This window comes from Leptosomus discolor, chromosome 14, assembly GCF_034619465.1.
Source record: "Leptosomus discolor isolate bLepDis1 chromosome 14, bLepDis1.hap2, whole genome shotgun sequence".
NCBI lineage: Eukaryota > Metazoa > Chordata > Aves > Leptosomiformes > Leptosomidae > Leptosomus > Leptosomus discolor.
The window spans coordinates 10,001,403-10,021,131 of record NC_141404.1 but is presented as its reverse complement, the minus strand read 5'-3'; the positions used below and the strand labels follow the sequence as shown (position 1 = coordinate 10,021,131).

General features: G+C 36.7%; 1 protein-coding gene across 1 annotated transcript in view; it reads right to left on the bottom strand.

The window, feature by feature from the left end:
• SNX29 (sorting nexin 29) overlaps nt 1-19,729 on the bottom strand; it is a 137,521-nt gene that overhangs the window by 99,249 nt on the left and 18,543 nt on the right. The window contains exons 7-13 of the mRNA XM_086472830.1: nt 19,544-19,724; nt 16,660-16,730; nt 15,572-15,820; nt 13,040-13,406; nt 12,242-12,360; nt 8,424-8,502; nt 7,848-7,930 (exon numbers count right to left, since the gene is read on the bottom strand). Of these exons, the coding sequence (XP_086328956.1) occupies nt 7,848-7,930; nt 8,424-8,502; nt 12,242-12,360; nt 13,040-13,406; nt 15,572-15,820; nt 16,660-16,730; nt 19,544-19,724 (1,149 nt within the window). The remainder of the gene's footprint in view (nt 1-7,847; nt 7,931-8,423; nt 8,503-12,241; nt 12,361-13,039; nt 13,407-15,571; nt 15,821-16,659; nt 16,731-19,543; nt 19,725-19,729) is intronic.

Here is a 19,729-nt window from a genome sequence, read left to right as displayed (position 1 = left end):
GTACTCAAGGTGTGGTCTGACCAGTGCTGAGTACAGGGACCCGATCCCCTCCCTGCTCCTGCTGGCCACACCATGGCTGACACAGGCCAGGATGCTGTTGGCCTTCTGGCCACCTGGGCACACTGCCGGCTCATGTCCAGCCGGCTGTTGACCAGCACCCCCAGGGCCTTTTCTGCCAGGCAGCTTTCCAGCCACTCCTCCCCAAGCCTGTAGCGCTGTATGGGGCTGTTGTGACCAAAGTAAAGGTTTTACCATATAATTACAGAAAAATATCTTAAGTCCTAATCATCAAATCTAAAACAGATTCTGACTTCCAGATCTTGCACAAATACAAGAAATACAACAGGTCTTCAAAGATTTGAATGGCTTCCAGCAAACATCAGGATAGATACATGTCCTAAACTAGATTTTTTTTTTTAGATTTCAATAACAATTTCACGTATGCTAATCAATAATTTCATGAGAGTTCTGCAGGGACACAATTATATTAAAACATCCCTCCCAACAGTTAAATTAAATGCTCCTATGTTTATATATAATAAATCAGCCAATTCTGTTCCGCAAGTATTCAAAGCAGATGTCTGCAATCTTTTTTTTTGCTTTTACTGAAAACAGACTAACAGAACTGGTATTACTTAATTTCTTCACATAAGCAAAGCCTCTGGACCCATATCTTTCTTAATGTTTTCTAGTTACAGAAGCTTTTGCCAGTTCAAAAAAAAAAGTAACATTGCCCTGTGGACCAGGATTAAGTCTGCCATACTCTAGTAGTAGACAAAATGTGAAAGCTTTTACTGTGTCAATCAAATATATCAGTCAGTGCAGACACCACAATTCCATTCTGGCATTGGTAACCTGCTGGCAAATCCCCCCTTGCAGGATTCGGCAGGGTTCTTGCATCACTTGAAATTAGCCAATACAATTTCTTCATGCTAGATCTTTTCCAAAAAATTTCTGCTTCTTTGGCCACGAAGAAAGTGGACTATTATTTTCCTACCCATTCCATATTACAGCTTGAGAACTAATTGACATTAACAAGAAACATTTCAGTAGGTCATTAGAGGGATTTTGCACTCCATTAATTCAGCACAAAAAGAATAATTATTTTTCTACAGTAACTCAGCATCTTTATATGAGTTCTCCATACAGCTATCAAAAAAAAAAAAACCCAACAAACAAACCAACAAATCTTGTAGAAAAGCCAAAAGTGAAATTTGTGGACATTAAATACAAACACACATTAAAAAAAAAAATTTAAAAAAAAACTGGACACTTCTGCTTTCTCCCTCAATAATATTACTCACGTTCAAAATCAAAGCTGTGATTACATGGCTACTTTAATCGGTCTTCCTGAGGCTGTGCTTGCAGCAAAAAGGACATTCCACCTTGCCTCACCCAACATTGTCTGGCACTGGTGTTTAGACACACACAGTGTCCTATCAGGAACTGATCCAGACCAAAACTGGGTTTTGTTTTTTTTTCTGCTGGGCTGCTTTTCAGACCAGCAACTGCCAAGTGATCTTACTGTAGAGTTTAATGTGTTGCTGGCACAAGGTACATAGCAGAAAGCAGTCAGGAAAGAATAGAACATCTTTTTAGTCAGTAAGGATAAGGAATAAATAGTGGAATACCCTTTTTGGCACGAGTAAAGTTCATAATGCATTGAAGTGACCAGGAAACCACTGCAATTTACGTAGGAATTGTAGGAAAACTTTGAATGGAAAGATTATATATGACAAAATCTGCTGCGCTCCATTATTTTCATGACTATTTTTCAAAAGATGGTCTATAATAGCTTCTATTGAGTAGCATTTATTTTGAGGAGGGAAAAACCCCAAACCAAACCAAACAAAAAACGAACACCAAACCTTACATTCTGAGATTTAAGTATTATATTTATCTATAAAATATCAAACTTGGTGATCAGGAAACTCAACTCACTATTAGTATTCTTTTGGTCACCATGAGACACTGCCATTTTGAGGGCAGATTGGCAAGGTTGGGAGTTTTAAGGATTTTTTTTTGTTTGGATTATTTTGTGGTTTGTTGGTGCATTTTTTTAGCAGTGGAAAATCAGTGGGTTGTAACAGTCCTGAAAAAAAAACATGCAGTCTTGTGAAAATGGACCACTATCCATCAGGCTATCTGTGAAAAAAATTGTTGTAACGATGAGGAAAATAGAATAACCCAATTAAGTGTTCAAGCCTTGTACAAGTGTACAACACAAGCAAAAAGCATCCATAGTAAGCTTTCAGTACAGTAATACTCTACAACAAAATAAAGATCTTTATATTTAAAGTTGAAATCAGAATCATCCCCATGAAAGCATCAAACCAATGGCATTTTAAATATTTCAAGGGTGTCATTAAAATATGATAATACTCAATCTGAGTTACTTGCTATTATTTCTCTGACTCTGAATAAATTAAAGCCATGGCTACTCAGACAAGTTATTGTAGCACTGGCTCTGCACTTACGCTGGGGTGACTGCTCTACAATAACAGCCCGTATGCATATTCAGTCTGTTTAAATATGTACTGAGTTATTAACATTTAAACAGTGAAGCTATTATAAATTGTCTTCATTTTTCCAATTTTACCAGCCTATTCAAATTGTAACCTTAACTTGCCTAATAACTTAATCTTCTTTCCCTTATTCCACCCAAAATCTTCTGCATGAGTAGAGTTGAAATCCCATCTTCTCTCACTCTCCTCTCCAACACACACGTAAGTAAGCAGACCATGAAAGCAAGATTCTGTTAAAGACCATGGTTTGCATAAAAGGAGAAGAAAAGACTCCCGGAATAAAAGATGATAAAATGCTTTTTATTTCCATTTGCCTCATTTTTTCTGACAGTTATGGAACTGACAACACTGTAGAGACACAGGAAAGCACAAACTCCAAATTTCATTATCACGTATAGGGCAAAAATCAATGCTTAATTTAGGACCACAAAAGCAAACACACTTCATACTCAGTATTTCTTGCTAATTAAGTTCAACTACAATAGCAGTGGAGATGTGGAAGAAAGCATCAACTCAAAAAACTAGGCTGTGCTAAGAGCCCAGGGTTCCAATAAGGCTTGTCAGCCTGTGCTTACCCTAGCAGCAGTGTTGCCTCATTGCTATACCTGTTATTTCTTCTTGAAGTGATGAGTATTAAGAGTCACATTTTCTATCAATTACTCAAAACAAACACAAGGACTGCATAGTTTATGATCAATACTTCTTTAACCTCTCCATCCACAGTAAACAGAAAGGAGTCAAACATTCACTAGTATAATTAAATAAATAAAAGGTTACCCAGAAAAAGAAAAATCAGAAACTTTAATTTCATGATCTTTTGATGCAAGTAACTGAATAGAACTAAACGGACACCATCCTATTTAATTCAGGTGTAACATTCAAAACTTTCAAAAATTGTAATTTCTTACTCTCACTTATGCTTCTTGAAAAATTTTAGCAACACGTCAGAACAGTCAGCTGAATGTAAACAAAGTAAATCCAGTATCACACACTGCAGCAGGTTCGCTCCAAATCTGCCAGAACATCCACAGTTCACAAGCTTTTGTTTGTGTGCTATGGTTGCCTCTGAGATCAGTGGATGATCATAACCTAATTTTTTCAGCACACTTATGTCTCATTCATTGTGTGGGTTAGAAAAAGGAATAAATTTTAAAAAAAATCTGGGTTGTAGCGACTACCATAAATTTGGCATTTTCTGACTTCTGGACTTCACAACCTCAATCTTTCTCCCACTCTTCCTTTTCTTTTTTTCCCCTTTTTTTTTTTTTTTTTAAATAAAACAGTGGGAGGATGGCCAAGCACAGCCACTTTAGAAAACTGTTTGATGTTAAGAGTTTATATCCTACTTCTGAACTTCTTTGTGCTTGGTACGTCATTTACATTCTGTAAAGTAACATTAACAGAAAGAAATGTACTACTGTTACTAAGGATCACCATTCAACACCAACATATCTCTAAATTCAAGTGATAATCAGAGTTTCACGAAGACAGATATAATAACTAGCAAAGTCTTTCAAATTATGTGATCTTAAGAGATATTTTCACAACATCTTCTTAAAAAAAGGATTCCCATGTGCAAACCAATAATTCCAAACCAGGTTGCTTAATCAGTAAAAAAAGATAACATAAAAGTCAAGGAATATGCCAGTTAAATTTTTCATACTAAACCTCACTTTTTAAAACTCAAAAAATTACCCTTTTTTTTCTGAAATTAATCTGCAGTCCCTAACTAATAATAAAGCAAATATTTGCTCTAAAACATTTTTTAATCACTTGGCATACTACATGAAAAAAATAGCTTCTATCAAGCTTTTATAAGGTCATTCAGAGTATGAAATAGATGAAAAAGTGCCATGCTTTAAAAAACACCTGCCAATTTCCCAGTAACCTCCAGAAAATTCGTAAGTTTCACAACTCTTCTGCTGTGTAGCCAAGGATTGGATAAGTATGATTTTCAATCACCTGTTACGAAGAATGAGCTGTAAGTGAAATCATCTCTCCGTGTACACAAGGTCATGCAGCACTCCTCTGCACTCCTGCAGAGAGAATATCAGGGTGGGCTGCGAGCAGTCTACAGGAATAATTTTTTTTTTCTTTTTCTGAGTGCAAATTTACACAGATATTTTCAGAGACAAATAAAACTTCTAGCAGAAGTTACTAGTTACTTCTTAAATTGGAAGCCTGACCTTTAAAGACATGCTCCCTGAGCTGCCCGCATGAACATTGGCTATTAAGGCTTTATTTAGTGCTCCAAAATCTTGTAAATATTACTGTGTCATGTCACTACTAACAGGGCAAATTTTAGTAGGAAACAAACTAGACAATACAGTGTTGGCCTTCTACTGTATAGCAGGGTCCTGACCAACAAAAAGACTGTAAGATGAACTGCAGCTTTTTTCTTGGTGATGAAATTTATACATCCTCTTTCCACAACCTGTGCTTTCAAAGAAGTCACAAGAATTTAGTACCTGTCAGTCAGTGGTGGCAACCAAGTTACAGAACAGGTCAGAAGCCTCTTAAAGGACAGAGAAAGCACAAAAGCATACATATTATTTACTTACACATCCAGGATAAATACATAATATGTAAGTTAGATTATTTAGTAAAGTTCTTCAATGATCATGAAAAACTGGGGGCTTTCTCAAGAATATATGAATAAATATGGAATAACGTACAATGCTAAAATCTTTGCTAACCTTTGTGGTTAAGCCCAACTTTAAAAACTGAAGAAAATTATAGTAGAAAAACTAAGTTCCCAATTATTTACTAAAAATAGCACTATAATCAAAGAACCTTGTAAAGAAGGACACAAGTAGCATCCTTCTAAAATGAAAGTTTTGGAACTTCCTGTTTTTCCACTACAAAAACAAAATGAGGAGACTTGTGCTGGCCGGACAGATTCTTCTGGTGTAAAACAATGCTGAAAATATAATCTTCCAATTACAATAATTGGAGCAAAGTTGTTTGTGATTCAAATATGACAAGATAAAGACAATTCTTTAAAAACTGGAAAATGACATAATGGAATAGGTGCATAAATATTAAACTTCTAACAAACTGAATTCTTTATAAAACTGGTTATAAGACTTAACGACCTGTAAGGTAGGGCAAGTTTTCAAATTATGTCTAACATAAACAGTGAAATCTAATTCTATGGATTAGGATTTCTCTCGAATGGTATAAGTATTTTTTTGGGATGTATCTGCTGCTAAGTTAACATATACCTTACAAATGCATGGGACATAAATTCAGGAAAATCATTCAAAATGGCAGAAATTTTAAATTGCAGCTTCTCATGACATAATTTTCTAGCCTGCATATCAAAAGAACTGAGAAAAGGCTAGTACTATACCAGTAAATTGGAAAGGAAGCAGGAAAAGAATGGATTAAAAAAATTCATTTCAGGCTTTGTCTTCAGAAGAAAGAAGCACAAAAATCGACTCACAGGAGACCTCACAGCTTTTTGCACTGCATTACTGCATTCCATTTTTCTTGTCTGATGTGTTAGAATTAGTTGCTATGCAACCAAGCTATAAGCCTCACCATTTAATAATTCTTCTGCTAATTGCAATAGTGAAAAAGAGCTTCAGTGTCTGGCTTTGTCATAGCACAGAATTCTTCCTGTGTAGAGAATCTACGACCAATAACAACAAACTTGAAAAAAACAATTTTATTGAATGTACCTGGGATCAGCTATTATAAAGGTATTAACTTACATGTATAATCAGCTGAATTTTTATTATAATTAGATTATTTACTAAGAGTTCTACTGGCTTTATAGATTGTTCTGACATGCTTCCCCCCTTCCTTCCAGCAAAACCTTCTCTGAAATGGGAAACTAACGATAGTGTGTATGCTTCTGTTGATCCTGTGGTTCATTTCATTTACAAATTGCTAAGTCTCAAGAATTGAAAATCTCAAGACTTCGTTTCCACTATGCAGCTGTCTTAGCTACACATAGAACTAAATGAGCAACTGAAGGAGACCAATTGCGGCCCCTGCTGGTATCTAATACACCTACGAAACAATAGAGTGCAACAAAATCAGAAAGTTTTCCATTAAAATTCTACTACTGAAAAATAAAATAAAAATGTAAGAATGAAAGGATATTGTAGAAGTAACATAAGTAGAGAATATTCAGTGACTAAATTATTACAGTAACTACCAACAGTAACTCCATCTACACCCTCAATTATGTCACTTAAAAGTCTCAAACTAGTTTCCCACTTCATAAAGTACTTTGTAAGAAAGGATTTTTTAGCTTTGTAAAGCTCAGTCAGCAGACCCATGCCAGAGCCTGAAACAGTACCCAGTGAAAATGCATGGTCTACCTCCTTTAACACACGTTAACACAGGTAATGTTCGAACACGACATTAGAACATGAGATTAGAAAATCTTAAGGGTTCATTCATCATGATGATTTCATAAATCAGTTTCAGAAGAGAATTCGGCTGCATCACTTCTAACTTGCCAAATGTCAGAATTTAAAATTTGTACATATTGAAATTTATAAAAAGAAACAGACAAACACACACCTCAGAGTTTTATGAACAAAGCCATATCCACCAATTCAGTTACAAAACTTTCTGTACAGTGAGGACAATAAAACCATACTGGCTTACATGTTTAGACAGCTAGTCAGTTTAAGAACTAAGTCTTTGTTCTGCAAGTGAAGAAAACAAGATTGAAGATAGGGTAAACAAACTGCCTGTGCTTCTACTAATCTCTTTCTACCAGAAAGGCCATTTTAACCTGTCCAGCTCAACTCTTAATAGCACTGGAAATATGACTGTCCTCCACCTTGATCTTAACTAAAGTTTTTGCTCATAAAAGCCCATAGCTATATTTGGAGCAGATTTCCATACCAAAACCACAGACTGAGTGTACATACAAAGAGTTCCAGGTTTGTTTGGCTTTTTATCTGACTAGGCATTAATGAAAGCAGGCAAAATAATTACAATCACATCAGAACCAAACATTAGTGTTTTCAGAGCTTGCAGAGATTTAAAGATGTTAATCAACACGTTGTTGTTGTTGTTGAATTATTATTGTTCATTTAACTACCCAAGCCACATCTAGTATAAGGATTTGCTTCACTGTGGAAACAGAAGGTAATGTCCTACCAGTTGCAATGAACCACAACCTGGGATCTGCTAATTCAAAAATCATTTCAGAGCAGTCATTTGTAATGTGTCCAGCATATCAGAAATGAAGTGCTGTATGTCCCTCTAACAGATCTTACCGAAATGAAAATACAAAGGAAGAGTTACAGGACTTTCGAAGTTAATCCATCAATCTAGATACATCAATGAGGTACTTACTAATTGTCATGGATTCTGGCACAGTGGCTGAGGGCAACATGCTGCTTAAAGTATTCACTTGAGCTGGAGGACCGACTTCCACTCTAGTCATAAAGTACAATATCATCAACAAATGAAAACAAAATCCTGAATTCAAAACTTAAGAAAAAAAGCATTCCAGAAACTAGTATTGTTGTCATATTCACCCATATTCAAGCAATTTATGTTTAATTATCCTTAAATGTATCTATTGTGAGTCTGATTTGAGAATACAAATGAAAAGATCCACATCAACAGGCCATGGATAATACAAAAATAACATTAAAAAAACCATAAAACCTATTTTCAAAACCAGGAGGCTAAGTGTGCTTGTTATTTGACATGACTATATGACTTCAAGATAATTAGGAAAAGTTCAATATATGAAACTATGCAAAAAGGGAAGTGTAGCTTTTTGCAAATGTTTGGAAAGACAAATGCAAAGTACCCTGATGAATAGTTTTCCAGCACTGAGTAGCTATGCATTAGGCAACAATAATAAGTTGTCAGCTACAGGGCAAAATATTTTCTTTTCGGAAAAATGTATTTGACACATACCTGTAGGGAAGATCAGACCCTCTTGGAACCAGTTCTACTGAATGAACATGTTCATGCCCCTCTCCATTCTCCAAGTTACCTAAAATAAAATGCAGAAGCATTAGCTTTCTTCAGTTAACAGCACTTAAAAAAACCAAACCATAAGGAAGGTAGTTATGTTTTTAACTAGAAATACTCATCTTCACTAAAGCTTTTAAACACTAAATGCCTTCTCCAAGGTTGGCTTCTGCACATTCACCCTGAATGCCAGCAGGATTGTAAGTCCCCTAGAAACACAGCCATCAGTTTAGAAAAAAATTAGTATTGTACAATTCCTAAATTATAATTTAGATGTACATTTTACATTGACAACAATGCTGCAAAGCTACGAAGAGACTTCTTAATGAAGTTATTTTTGCAAGCCTCAGGAGTTTAACTACCACGTGGCATCTGATACACATTACAAATCTGTTTGTGACTTGCAGGAAAATAATTCGTGGTTAGTCCCCAGTACATGAAACCTTGCAAAGACACTTTTTTTCTGTTACACATTCCCAACAGAGCACCACGGCTTTTCTCTGGCTCCTTATGCCTATATACCAAACATCAGGAATCAGACAGATGAGATACTTTTTAAAAAGCATGGATAATATGCATCAGTCCACAGATCCACAATTGTCATCAAAACATACACATCACTGGGCCTGTCATTAAGGTACTTCAGGTGGAAAGAAACAAAAATCACATTTTCTCGGTGTTTTCTGCATCTTACTATGTAAGGTTTACAAAGTTACCGTAAAACAATCCTAAAATCATGAGCTAAAATAGCACAGAATTTAAAAAGCAGTAATTCTAGGAAAAAAAGTGTAATGGGAATTAGATTATGTCAGAACAACCATGGAGGGGAAAGTTCATTTTTTAAGCTGTAGAGTTTACTGAAGTTCAGTTCCTAAAAAACATACTCCATTTTTCTTCCAAGCAACTGAATTTTGATTCAGGCTTTCTCATCTCCAGGTACAGGGAGATATGATACATCCTGACACATCCCCAAAGCACTGCAACAGACTAAACGTGGAAACAGATAGTAATATACAACACTATAGATTATGCTGTAATCTATTTCAAATATGTATGTCTTGTTATTATCTCTATTAAGACCTATAAAGCAAAATATTGGGTTAAACTATATATTTTACAAGAGCTTGCCAGTTACTGGGCTGAACTGCCCGCAGAAAAAGTTAACCCACATTCCCTCTGATACCAGTCATCTAGCAAAAGTGTAACTCAAGCAAACAACTGCCTAAGGCAGCTGTCTATCTCATCAAATTGTCATTATGGCTGGGGAAAGAGTCACTGTACCCATGCATAGCACTCTCGTAACTGGTTGACATTTGAGTTGCATGATGGGCCTTTCAATGAGGACTGCCTGCACACTCTGTCAGTTCAGCACTGTCCAGAAGGGCCCAGTGACAGCTTTCAAAGTTGAAGTCACACAGCAAATCTGTGTTGCCATGTCCTCTAACTGATGAAGATTCCTTTCACCAGCCCAGTGCTGTAACATTCTGGCTTGCGTGCTGGACCATAAGGTTTACCCCAGAGGAGCAGAAGAAGAGCTGAAAATATCTGTATACTGGGCCAGAAGAGATCTGAATGGGCTGCTGTTGATCATCTCTAGCAGTCTAAGCAATATCTTCAAAACAGTTCTGAGATGAAGGAAGATAAAATAAGGGTCTTTTGCATCTCCTTAATAAAAGCAAGACCCTATTCTACTTATTGTTGTCCTCTCTGGTCATCTGTCTCCAGGGCAAAGTCTTGGCTAGGTCTTCTGACTCTCAACTTCAGCTACAAACGCCTAGCTCTAGCTCCTGATGCCTTATGATGTCTGACTGGCTACTAACTTCCAGAGGTCCCATTCCACACACACGCCTGCCCCTGTAAACATGAACATTTACATTCAATCTGTTGCAGTCAGCAAACACAAACCTATGGAATTTTTCTAACAGTTTCTGTATAAATTTTGAGAGAACACTATATCACAAACTACATAACGTTTTCTAAATCCACTCCTTCATAAATTGAAAACATGTGGGAGCACAAGAAAAAAAATTACAATGTACCTTCTATTTTTTTTGAACCACTGGCATTTCTTAAGAGGTACATGTCTTAAAATACAGCAGAGGGCAGTACAGCATAATTTTACGATTCACATTTTTATCACCAAACACAGAACTGAATTGCACTTTTTCACATGCCTTCAATTAACTGTTCATTTAAACTCTTGGCACATATAATGTAGATGCAAAAAATTTGAAATATTTTATAATTAAAACATTATTTAAATGCCACTGAAAAGTTTTCAAGTACTCAATGAAATGAGAATGCATATCCAACGTTTTATAAAGGCAATGTTTTATAAACAGCTAGCAAAATACTACCTCGGGGCGGAGGGGGGGAGCAGGAGGGGAGTGGTGGCGTGGCGGTGGAAATTTTTTGTTTGCTTTTGCTACCAATACAGATACTGGAAAAGCACCAGGCCTTCTGTTCTATACCTTTGACCATTCTCACTGCTTGCTTCAAGATCTTCTCCAAATGGTCCACATCATTCTTGAAGTGCAGTACCCAAACTGCATCCAATGCTGCAGCTGAGGCCACATCTGAGCCAAGCGAGCATAAATTTACAAATGACACTTTCCTTCCTGCGTGTCTGTATGAAGTGTGCTTTTACTGCACGGCAGACGAAAAATTAGATATAAGCCAGCAAATGGTGCTCGCAGCCCAGAAAGCCAATCTTATCCTGGGCTGCATAAAACTAAGCATGGTAAGCAGGTTGAGGGAGGTGATTCTCCCCCTCTATTTCACTTTTGTGAGACGCCACCTTGAGTACTGCACCCAGCTCTGGAGTCCACAGTACAAGACAGACATGGACCTGTTAGAGTGGGTCCAAATGAGGGCCACAGAAGTGATCAGGGGGCTGGAGCACCTTTCCTATGAAGAAAGGCTGAGAGACTTGGGGTTGTTCAGCCTGGAGAAGAAAAGGCTCTGGGGAGACCTTATTGCAGCCTTTCAATATATACAGAGGGCTTATAAGAAAGATGGAGAGAGACTTTTTACCATGGCCTGCAGTGACAGGACAAGGGGTAATGGTTTTAAACTGAAAGAAGGCACATTTAGATGGGATAAAAGGAAGAAAGTTTTTTACGATGAGGGTGGTGAGACACTAAAACAGGTTGCCCAGAGCAGTTGTGGATGCCCCCTGCCTGGAAACATTCAAGGTTGGGTTCGTTGGGGCTTTGAGCAACCTGATTAGTGAAAGATGTTCCTGCCCATGGTAGGGGGTTTGACTAGATGATGTTTGAAGATCCCTTCCAACCCAAACCATTCTACAATTCCCATATCCTTTTCCAAAGAAGTATTTCCTAGTCAACCATTCCTCATCCTGTATACAAACAAGTAACAGCTTCTATTGAACATCATCCAATATTTGATACTTTCTCCAATCTGTCAAGGTTAATTTGAATTCAAATTCTCAAACACACTTGGAGCTTCTTCCAGTTCAGTGATATCTAGAAAATGAATAAGGATATTTTCTATTCAACCATCCTAAACATTAATAAAATACGATACAAGACCACAGCTTAATCCCAACAAAACCTTGGTTTATTTTGACGTTGATAAATCCTCCTCAACTAAATATCTACTCAAATGGAGAGCTCTGATTCAGATCTAGAATAAATTTTAATTGAACCTCTCATTCCAGTTGTGCAATATCTCAATCCTATTATTTCTTACCATTGTCCCATGTTAGAAATTCTGTTATAAATTTCGCTTAAAATACCTACCTGTTTGGGAGTAAGAGCCAACAGCACTGACAGGAAATAGAACACCTGAGTCATCATTCAGGACCTGCAGAGGAGTCCAACTGCATATCTGAGAATTGCATGTGCCTATTTCATGAGGCCTAGAGTTAAAGCAAACAAACAAAACAACCGATTTATACAGTCAATATTCACGTTCACAGTGCTTGTATTTCTTTCAGATAGATCACTGCAAGAAAAATCTTTTTTTTCAATCTGCCTGCCAATTTCTTGGTTCAGACATACATAAATTCATTACAGATCAGACCATCCCAAAGCAGATAAAACAAGCAGTGCTTGCCTCTTTCTCCAAAGGGATTTCTGTGTCAGAAATAAAGAGGGCATATTAGTATGTAAAATTATTCTTTTTCTCTCAGTTTTATCTTGTTTAACTGTCTACTCTGATGATAACAGGCTTACTCTCTCTAAAATATGTGAGTTTACTGTGAAGCCAAAATAGAGTTGACATCATACTAAGAATAAGGAAACTTCAAATAGGCCAGAATTATAGCCTGGCTACATCATGCAACAATTTCAACAACTGAGAACTTCAAGGAGAACATTTTCAAGTCTGAAATCTCAAAGTTTTGGTTTTGAGTGGAACTTAGAAGCAAAATACTGTCACCACAGTGGCCCAAATGGTTCAAACAATGGGGGGGGGGGGGGGGGGAGGATAGAGAAAACCTATAGGTCAGTTAGTTACATAAATTTGCCGGTACCCATGAAAGAAGGCAGAGAGGGGAGCATGGAAAATTTACCACTGGCTCCTGCAACTTTACTTACTGTTCAGAAGCTTCAGTTTCACCTTCTGTGCCTTTACTTCCTGATGTTTTCCCATATAGCTCATCCTCATCTGCATCTTCATCATCAATGCTCTTCACATCTAGTTTCTGGTACTCATACTCTCCATTCATGACTACTGAATTGCTCTTCCACGAATGGTTTTCGTTCCCGTTCAATTTTTTCCCAAGAGTGCTTTCAGATGAGGGTAATACAAAAACTGAAGATCTGTCTACACTCTCCTCTGAACTTTCTCCTGTAATCAGAGCCTTTGTGGCATCCCCCAAATTTTGCTCATCTTCCTCTTCATCAAATGAGATAATATTTGTCACTCTCTTCTTCTTTTTTCGATCTTTTCTGTATTTCAAATCTATTAGCAACATAAAAGAACCCATGTACTGAATGAGTTTAGTAAAGAAAAGAATACTTAGATCTACAAGGCATTTCGTTATCTTTCCATACACATGAGCTTTTAAATCTTTAACTACCATCTTTTTATAATATAAAAATAAATACATATTATAAATACAATAATAAACTAAAATAATAATTATAAATTATAAAATAAAATAAAAATAATAAATCTATATTCTAAAATGTATATAAATAAATATAATGGTAAAATTAGAATTTTATTTCATCATTTTTACATTATTCCGCTTTTAGAAGATATTTTGGAGGTGCATTCATAACAGTATTCAATTGGAACTGGAAAAAAAGTTCAACAGACTTATAAAATGAAATTTGAAATAAAAAGTTAGCCTTCTCATCACTTGCTCCCATGGAATATGGCTAGCGTATATTGCAGAGTATGTCTGCACAACAGAGAAAACATGAAACACTGAGGGGAAAAAATTAAAAAGAACAAACTCACAGTACAAACAAAATCCACAACCTGCAATCAAACAAAGTTAGTTTTGGCTATATTCTGGAAACTGAGCATTCAGTTTTCAGAAAAAGAAATTAAACTTGCTCCCTCCCTCAGTTAATTGGCTCTTGGTCTAGAAATACACTGAAATCCTCTCCGATTACACCAGTTGTATGCTGTGACAGCACTTATTTTTAAATTATTACCTATTCTCATTGATTCCGATGTGCACATGAGGCTAAATGATTTTACAAAGTTGAAGCACTCTAAGAAATATCAGAAATTTACTCACCAAGACAACTCACACTGGGACTAAACTGTTTTGTTTAATTCAAGTCCAGCTGTTACATATCCACAAAACACATTAACATACTTTTAAGGATAAGAGGATGTTGAACCCATTCTGGATGCAAACAGAATTCCAGCAAAGAACATAGAATTTAATAAGAACATCTGACATGCTCTATGATTCATCATGTAATGGCATCTGAACAAACCTAATTTTTTTAAAGTGACATTTTATTGTAAGTTGTACATTACGTATACTGTATACACATGTTCTGTACACATAATGTACATTATGTTGTAGAGTCACGTGCACCATACGGTCAATTATTCTGTTATTTCATCTTGCAAGCCTATTCAATACTAACAAAGTTAACCCAAGTTAAGTATCATCTACTTTTTTAATCTCATTTAAAGTGCTAAACAACAAAAGCTTTACCACAATTTTGTTTTGAAAACTGTGTTCTGAGAAAAAGTCTATTTTAAATGCCAATAAAAAAAGATTTTTTTTCCCTCAACTTCTGTTCCTACCAGAACATTCACATGTGGGTTTTTCTTCCTTTTTCTCATAACCACAACAACTTAAAGCCTAAACTTAAACCTTGTCTCTTGACTGAACAACACATAAACCTCAGAATCTTCCTGCAGTTTCGTACCTTTACAAAGCAAAACTTTCTTTCAACTCAACTTCTGGAAATAAAGATGATAAAATATTCTTTTGCTATTTTTGGAACTGAAAATGTGTAATGAATATCACATTTTGCTTGATTAATTTCAAATAGGAAGAGATTAAGAATTTGGGTCTTTGTTAGTAACTAACATCCTACAAATTGGTTGCAACACTAGCATATTTAAAGGTAAAAACAGTATACGAGTACATTTTCATTTCTGATAATTACCTACTTCATATAGGAATTCAGACTGTAAACATGGGTGCTGCTTGAAGAAGATTACAAGCTGAGATTTTTATCAGATATATAACAACAGATACATGGCAGTGTATTTCTGATGGATAAAGTGTCAAAAGAAAATATATTAAAAATGAAAAATCATTACAACAAAACATGCAAGGCACAATCTTACAAATAAGAAATTGAAATTCAGATTTCAAGCAAAGCACTTTACCAAGAAGATAGTTTAGATTCCCTCTTGCAGTGATACAAGAAAGCTAAAATGCATGTTTATCATTCAGCATTCACACCAGTATTTCTAAAAAAGTTCATACTTTTTATTTCACACTCAACCAGTTTGTATGTGTAGTGCACTTATTTTTAAGGTTTTTGTTCCATAATAGTTCATTAAACTTAATTGCAGAAGTTATTTAAACACACTTGAATAATTTATAAGTTTCTGAATGACACTAACATTGAAAAAATGCTTACCAGCATTTACATTCTTTGAGAGAACAGGAAGTGGGTCAGTGTCTTGATCAGGTTTTATTAGAATCGAGACAGCAGATGATGCGGTTATCTCTCTAAGAAGGCTGCTAACACCCTGCGTAGATTCTTTCAATAATGAGGTTACATTTTGCGTTGATTCCTTTAACAAATCAGACACGGTGGGTGTGCATTTACTCTGCCCATTTAAATCCTTATTATCAATGTTGATTGCAAAAAGAATGGAGTTCAGACCTTCAGATAAAAGAAAGGGGAGGGAAAGAGACCAAAAACCCACTATATACTTCATACAAAAGTTACAAAGATAGAACCTAAGGATTAACAAAGCTATGACACGTAAAACACTTTTTCCTCAAAATTTCCCACAGTTCTCCATGCATGAATTCTTATTCTTTCATGTACCTACTCATTCTTTCGTAGATGATATTCAAGTTGATGCAACCAGTTCTGAATTTATCTTGGTGGCTGTTCAGCTGCACATTAAATGAACCGTAAATACTGTGAACTTGTTTATTTACAACCTTTCATTTAAGTCCATTTTGCTGCAACTTTAAAATTTGTTGGTTCCTATATTCTATTAACAAAAACTCCTGTGAACTCTATCTTGCAGAATGAAGCATGTGACTATGTACCTGAGAAAAGGGGTCTAAAAGGTAATAATACATCACTTCTGTGGTCAAACTCTAGAAAAGGAAACTATCTGTTACCATTCCTTACTCTTACTCTCCTTCTATATATTTACGTATAATTTGGTTCTTAATATAATAGTCTAACATTGCTCTTTTCTAGTCAGGAATAACCAATTTTGTTTTCCCTAAATTGCACTAGTTTTAAGAAAAAGTCAGCCTTGACTGATGAAGAGTTAGAAAATTTCTGTGAAAGACTTCTGAACTGTAGGAAAGCCAGATCCAGTGTTATAACAATTTATCAATTCATAGCACAAATTGGCATTATACCTTGACTATCCACCCTGAATGTGCATCCAACACATTCTCCTCGCAACCAAACCCAGATATAACATCCCAAAATAAAATCATTTTCCAAGAACAGTAGCATTTAAGAGAAAGTCTTACCAGCTGCCATCGTTGGGATCATACTAGAACGTTCTTCATCCATCATAAAAGACCAGTCTTCATAGAAGACACTACAATTTGAAAGGAAAAAAAAAAAAAAGGAACAAAAAAACCAATATGCAGTCCTATATTAACATATATTCCACTTCTAAAAGACATGAAAACTGAAAAATGAGTACATCAATGGATCAAATTATATGTCACAGCAACTCCCTGAAGCCCTGAAATATATAGAAATGTCTGAACAGTTAAAAACATGCTAAATAATATTTTATTTCCAGTTTTAGCTCTGCATTCTTTTTAATGGGAAAAAAGCCACTCAGGGCAAGGAGGTTCATACTACATTAGCAGTCACAATATTTATCTACACCTATTGCTATACTGCATATAAAAGTTTTCAAATAACTACAGTTGACCATAATTACCAAGCCTTTTTATAAAATATTAGAATGTATGAATACAAACAAAAAGATCCACTTCATCTTGTGCAACATGATCTAGTGAAAGAGGTAGACGATGAGGTAAACTCCTGTTTAATATCTTTATCAATGATTTGGACGAGGCGATGAAGTTAGTAAGTTTGCAGATGACACCAAGCTGGGTGTAAGTGTCGAACTGCTCGAGGGTAGGGAAGCTCTACAGAGGGATCTAGATAGGCTGGATCACTGGGCCAAGGCCAGTTCCATGAGTTTCAATAAGGCCAAGTGCCAGGTCCTGCACTTCGGCCACAACAACCCCCAGCAGCGCTACAGGCTGGGGGTGAGTGGCTGGAGAGCTGCCCGGCAGAGAGGGACCTGGGGGTGTTGACTGACAGCCGGCTGAACATGAGCCAGCAGTGTGCTCAGGTGGCCAAGAAGGCCAATGGCATCCTGGCCTGTGTCAGGAATAGTGTTGTCAGCAGTAGGGAGGTGATCGTGCCCCTGTACCTGGCTTTGGTGAGGCCGCACCTCGAGTACTGTGTGTAGTTTTGGGCCTCTCTCTACAAGAAGGACACTGAGGTGCTGGAGAGGGTACAGAGGCGGGCTACCAAGCTAGGAAAGGATTTGGAGCATGTCTTATATCGGGAACGGCTGAGGGATCTGGGGCTGTTCAGCCTGGAGAAGAGAAGGCTGAGGGCAGACCTTATCGCTCTCTGCAACTACCTGAAAGGAAGCTGTAGCGAGACGGGGGTGGGTCTCTTCTCCCTAGTAACAAGCGACAGAACAAGGGGAAATGGCCTCAAGCTGCACCAGGGGAGGTTCAGGCTGGACATTAGGAACAATTTCTTTACTGAAAGGGTTGTCAGTCATTGGAACAGGCTGCCCAGGGAGGTGGTGGAGTCACTATCCCTGGAGGTGTTTTAGAAACAGGCAGATGTTGTACTTAGGAACAAGGTTTAGTGGTGTTGCTAGAGCTAGGACAAAAGTTGGACTCAATGATCTTGAAGGTCTCTTCCAACCAAAACTGTTCTATGTCCTTGCCCACGGCAGGGGGTTGGACTAAGCGATCTTTAAAGGTCCTTTCTAACCCAAACCATTCTGTTATTCTCATTCTGTGATCTGTTTCAATATCCAAAACCAGATCTTACCCTAAAGAGTTAAGAGTCAACTAGGAATTTGGATGTAAGGAAAAAAAAAAGTTAACTTTAATTTCACTGTGAACACATTAATTTAGTTGTTCGATGCTGTATTTTTATTATCAGCATTCAGCTAACTAAACACACAAACAGACAGCAAGGAAACCTTCAACGTACTTTAAACAATTTTGACAGCTTCATTTCCAAAGAATTGGGGATGTAAACTGATTCTGTAAATCCCATTTGATTTTGGATAAAATTTAAATCTTAAAATATTCTGAAATAAGCCTTTTTAGAAATAATATTTCATGTACAATGCAGAGTGTGCTGATAATCCTGATACTCCACAAGTACTGCTACAAGCATGAATAACTAGTGGCACAGCAATCCAAAGGGTGTTTTTCGTTTGCCTTTTTTTTTTCCTTTGTTGTTTCATTTGTCTTTATTTGATTTCATATGAAAATCTGTCTTGCAAGAAAGCTAGAGAGGACTGGAACTGACTGAAAATGAAAAGAAGTTGCTAACTAGTTCAGTTCTGGCAATAATCTTATCCAGTTACATCCATTAATTCATGCAAATGGAAAGAATGCCTTTCTGCTGAATCCACTGGACTTGATCAAGCTCAACAGTTATTGATAAAGAAGGAAAATACCACAAATTTTCAAAAAGACAAGGAGCTGAAGATGTATGAGGAAAAAGGTAGGCCTCAGTTAAGTATGAATTTAAGTGCATTTTGCACATCCAAAGTACTTTAGGATTTCACAATACGTAGTAAGTTATTCTCAGTAACTCTGTAACAAGAAGGTTCACAAACCAATACAAAACCAGTTCCAAGTGATCTGCAGTAGTAGCTACCAATTGCTTGACTGCTGGAGCTTTTCAATTACAGGATGAGCATCTCCAAAAGGCAACAGGAAACTACTACTGATGAATTGATAAGATCAAGGCTGCAACTGTGTACTATTTTAATGGAATGAGAGGGGCACCTCAAAGCATGGTGTCAAGGTCTCAGTGAGGAAAACTGCTGAAAGAATAGGGAAGGGACTTAGGAAAGAGGATGGAAATGACCATGAGGACAGAAGCATCTCCTCTCACATGCTAGAAAGAAGCCAATTTCAGGTGACATGTTGATACAGGCACAAGCCACCATCTTAATGGCTGCCAAAATTTCAAAAATTAACAAAAGTATAAGGTTAAGTGGCTTCACTAGCATAGCAATTAATATGGTGTATTATTACAGCTGTGGTTTTTGGTTGGGTGGGGTTTTTTATCTCAGTACTTCATCTGTCAATACATTTGCCTGCATTACAAAGATATCAAATACAGTACCTGAGTCGATTCTTATCTGCAAGCAGCATATGAACATATCTTTCCAGGGAATGTTCATTTAATGCACAGCGCAACCAAGCCCGGCCTCTACCAACATCTGTAGTAATTGTTTTCAGAGAGTAAAAGCGCTGCAGTTCATGTTTATTCAGAACTTCTTTCACATAGTACCAAAACACTGGCTCTGGA